This window comes from Populus trichocarpa, chromosome 14, assembly GCF_000002775.5.
Source record: "Populus trichocarpa isolate Nisqually-1 chromosome 14, P.trichocarpa_v4.1, whole genome shotgun sequence".
In the NCBI taxonomy this organism is placed as follows: Eukaryota; Viridiplantae; Streptophyta; class Magnoliopsida; order Malpighiales; family Salicaceae; genus Populus; species Populus trichocarpa.
Window position 1 is genome coordinate 17,674,789 of NC_037298.2, and position 4,818 is coordinate 17,679,606.

Sequence of the window (4,818 nt, forward strand, 5' to 3'; positions counted from 1 at the left end):
GCGAAGCAGCTTACCTCAAGTAGGGTGTGTTAGGGGTGCTAATACCTTCCCTAACCACAACTAGTCCGTCACCCGTGAATCTCTGACAAGACCAGTACATTTGAGTTTCCTAGTAACCTTCAATTAAATATTAGGTGGTGACTCCAAAGAACAAACAACAAAATGAAAATCGCTAAACGGACGCCGCGCGGGTGACGTGCAACAGTCTCCATCATATCAAGACCATCGGGTCCCAGCGTCAACCTCCCTTGGAGGATAGTCTCCATTATCCCATTTTCTTCCTCATTGAGAATGAAGAATCAGATGGGGGCATGATCCAATCTTAGATTGGAGACGATGTCTTCCATCTTGGAGGATGGAGGAAGCTGACTTGAAGACCCAAGAAACAAATAACTTGGACTTGTGGGAGCGCCACTTGGGCTTATGGGAGTAGGACTTGGACTTTGTGGGACCAACCAACTTTGTGGAGGAATGATCTCCACCTCAGAATCAGAAGGAATGGGATTCTCCTCCTTTTCCAACGCGAAGCCGCCTCCAGAATGACCAAGGTGGGTATTGGCGTCATATGACCTCCTGTTGAAGGAGAACAGCCTCCATTGCTACCCCTTGAGCATTCTCTATAACATGAGGGTTAGTGGTGAGGGTGTCTGCAGCAACATCCTCAGTTAGGACTGCGAACATAGGTACCTCCCCAATGTTCATTTGTATAGAAGACCTAACTCTTGGTAGATGTTCTTTAGAAGAGGAGTCACAACTAGGAGAGGGCGTAGTCGCGTGACTAGGATAACGTAGACCACCTGTGTTCAGATCCAGCTGTTATAGAAAAAGACGTTGCACAAGAAAACACTTAGGAAATGAAAGATATTAAAATAAAAAAACATATGAAGTATCCAAACTCATATAAGCATATAGGGGTTGTAATGATAATATCACCCCCACTATATTTGCTAGTGACCTGAGAGATACGGTCACCGCCTTCAGGGACGACCACCAGATATTCTCCTGGCTGGTGAGTGTTAGCCTGGGATACCTGGTCCCAAGACACCGAACTTTGTGTGTCATCCACAGGTGCCCTAGGTAGTCTTGGTTGTCCTTTTCCTAGGGAACATTCTCATCCTTTTTTCCAGGGGAAGAAGTTTGGGCATTATCTCTTTTAGATCTATATTCGATTCTTATGGCCGAAGATCTTTTACGAGTGGCTCCAGTTTCAAATCTGAAATTGAAATCACCTTTAGGTGTAGTTTTTCCCTTTCCTTTCCTAGAAGTCATGATAGTAGAAAGGAAAAAAAATGAAGAAGGTTTTTCCAAAAGCACAAGGAAAGAAGTCCTATTATACCTCGTTAATTAGTTCCTCTCTCCTATCAAAATGTTCTCTTCTTGTAAAATATTGAAAATTGTTAACTCATGTAATATCAACGACAAGTTTTAAGAAATGTACAAAAAAAAAAAAATGAATGCAGGACAGGTGGCACCTCCTCTGTAACCCTAGGAAGGCCAAAAACATGTAATCGTCAGGGGATCTTTCCAATAAATCTTTTCTCTCCAAATCTTGTCAGGTACACAAACGTCTTACCACCTTTTTCCAAAAAGATGACAAGACACCTACTGGCCCATTGTCACCTCAACCTCTCTTAAGCCTTTAAATGCAAGATTATGCATTAAAGGCTTGAGGGCGATTAACGAGTCAACTTTTTATTAAGATTTTTATTTTTAAATATCTTCTTAAATCATATGGATCTCACAAACATACCAGATACAAGACACCTGCCGAGGGATGAAGCTCATTCACACGGGTGGATGCTAGGGAGCTTATCACACTACCAAGCCTAACATGACAGGGTCCGGCTGGCATCAGACTTAGTGTGCCTGGGGCTTGACACTCTACTAAGCAAATCCAAGATTAAAAAACAAAAGGAAAAAATAAAAAGAAATTGGACAACTTTTATGTATACTCATGCTTCCTCTTATATTACCTGACTTGACGTGCTTCTATACAATATAGGAGGGGTAGAGATGTAATCTCATAAAAGTAAAATAATATTATTTTACTGCTCGTGTTATTATATCTAATTAATATAAACATGCATTGCTTATTTGGATTTAATGGGATATGATAAATGTCATAATTACTAACCCAGGCCTAGAGTCGAGAGAAAGTATAATGTAATTAACCTATTTATAAATAATAATAAAAAGTAGTGGAAGAAGGAATGAATAACTCTTACCACCTTCTGCAAGCAGGGGAGATCGAATTGATAATCAACCATATCAAAGCAAGCAGGAAACAAGCAGACGTAGTAAGCAATGACAAGCAGACACGAAGATTAGAAGATCATGCAGAACTAAAAAGAATTTCTGAGATAGGCAAGTTCCTCATCTGTAGGTGTAATTTGTCAAATCTTGCCGGAGCTACTAGACCATATATTTACACGGGCATCGAGGAGGATGTACATATAAATTAGACAAAAAAATGTTTTTAGTAAATTAGTCAATGGCTAAACCGGCCGTTAAACATAAAGAACTGGTATCTGAAAGGTGTACATGAAGGGTTTTTTCTTTTTCTATTTGACTAGGTGGTGTTAAGTGAGGCACAAAACAGAACAAACAGGGATACACAAGGAAAACAACATCTGCAATTCCATAACCAAAATAAAACGACCCAGAAAGGACAGTTCAATGACAGACAAGACAGAATAGCTAGACTCCTAATTAGTGATAAGCAGTTCCCTGGAGGGAGAGTCTATTCCAGTCGTTCTTGAGCTAGGCAACTAACTTCACCGGATACATGTCTATACAATCTTCCCAGGGACTATTACAAGATGGCTTCACATCTCTGAGTGCCTCCCACACTGCACTATTACATTTAAAACCACTTCCAAATGCAATCTGCCACACACGATTGCCCTTTTGCATCCTTTGTTTAGCCTCAATATAGGCTAATTCATACCAAATGGAACTTGATGAAGTATTCCCAAACCGGTGCAGAGTCATCCTAGAAGCCTCAACATGCACCGGCAAGAGTTGCAAATTCTTTTCTAGCTCATCAATCACAGCCCTCCCTCCAGCATGTATACAGAAATGATCAAACGCCAACTTAAAATCCGGAATATAAGGCATCATCTTCTTATTTAATAACTTCTTAACCACCAAAGTTGCAAAGAACAAAAGCTGCTCACTAATCGGAAGCACAAGAGGACCCAGAGTAGTAATATTAGTCTTCAAAGCCCCTCCCGCAATCGCCATCAAATCTTTCGAAAGCGAAACACCAGTCTTCCCCGCATCATCCTGTTCTTGATATACACAACGAAATGCCTTATCATCCGCTCCTCGATGTGTCCTCACAACATGAACAAGCTTATACTTACCCTTCCTTTTATCAGCAGACTCATTTGAAAGCAAAACCGCCGAACCCCCAACTCGAAACAAACAATTGGGAATCAACATAGACTTTTTATTCCCAAAATACCAATTCTGAGTAATGTTCTCAGTACTCACAACGACCGCGTAAGTATTCCTATGAACTTGTAACATATCCTTAGCAAGATCAATTGCAATAACACCAGCACTACAACCCATCCCACCTAAATTAAAACTCCTAATATTTCCCCTTAATCTATACTTGTTCACAATCATTGCCGAAAGGGATGGTGTAGGATTAAATAAACTACAATTAACAACAAGAATACCAATACTTTTAGGATTAACTTGAGTATTAGTAAATAAATTATCCAAGGCACCAAACATAACCTGTTCAGCTTCTTCTCTAGCCGCTGCCATCGACGGCCTAGGAGGAATGTAATGCATCGCTTCAGGGACATAAGTCTCCTCTCCAAGCCCAGACCGCTCCAAAATCTTGCGTTGAAACTCAAGCGACGTGTCGTCGAAGTCTCCAGTCAATCTCGAATGCTCCATGAACTGATTAAACGGTGCTTTTAAATGATCCGGAGCGCGATAACAGGAGTAATCGATTAAGTAAACGGGTCTGGGTCGGGTCATAATGAAAACGGTGAAACCGAAGACGAGAAAAGCGGAGCAAGTGATGACCGTGACTAAATTGTATTGAAGATGGATCCATAATTGGCGGAGATCTTTGATATTCATTTGCGAGGATTCGATGGAGATAATTATGATTAAGGGAATAAAACATAAGGTTAGTAGGTTGGAGATTAAGTAGTGGTACCCTAATTTGACGTACTTTAGATTTACACTTTGTAAGAAATCTGGAAGCCCGCGTTGTTGGTGGATCCGGATCTCGCCGCCGGAGTCCATGGCGGTGGTGAAGATAGTTGAGAGGGAGTGAGGGGTGTTTGGGTGGAGGAGTGACTTCTTCTTCTTTTTTATTGGGAGTGAAGTAGTTAGTAGCCAACCGTGCTGCTGCATACCGTTAACAGCATGTTTGGTATTATTGAAAAAAAAATAATAATAATATTTTTTTATTTTAAATATTAAAATATTAAAATGATATAAAAAAATAATTTAAATAAAAATTTAAAAAAATATTTAAAACAAAAAAAAAGTTTGAATAACTGATTGTTTTTTAGTTAAATAAGATGCAGGTAGTGAGCTAAAATATACAGTTTCGTATACGCTGCAAATACTAGGTTTTGAAGTTGAATACCACAGCTGCTACAATACAACATACCATTAGTTCTAGCTTTTACCCGTGTAGCATAGTTATCATATCCAATTTGAAAATTAACCCAATTTAAAAGTTAGGTTTCAAGTTATATATAGGTGAATCTAGAAAAATAAAAAAATATTTAAAATTTTAATATTTTATATAAAAAATTAAGAAACAATTTATGTTAATATAAGCTA

The 4,818-nt window shown here is 39.1% G+C and overlaps 1 protein-coding gene across 1 annotated transcript; it reads right to left on the minus strand.

The window, feature by feature from the left end:
- Nucleotides 1-2,458: 2,458 nt before the first annotated feature.
- On the minus strand, nucleotides 2,459-4,363 carry LOC7455716 (3-ketoacyl-CoA synthase 4). Its single transcript, XM_002321274.4, has one exon. It carries the CDS (start codon nucleotides 4,267-4,269, stop codon nucleotides 2,761-2,763), a length of 1,509 nt encoding a protein of 502 aa, XP_002321310.3. The 5' UTR covers nucleotides 4,270-4,363; the 3' UTR covers nucleotides 2,459-2,760.
- Nucleotides 4,364-4,818: the final 455 nt, after the last annotated feature.

Excerpts from the sequence above, each read along its gene's own strand:
- LOC7455716 (XM_002321274.4), bottom strand. The coding sequence starts at position 4,269 with ATGGACTCCGGCGGCGAGATCCGGATCCACCAACAACGCGGGCTTCCA.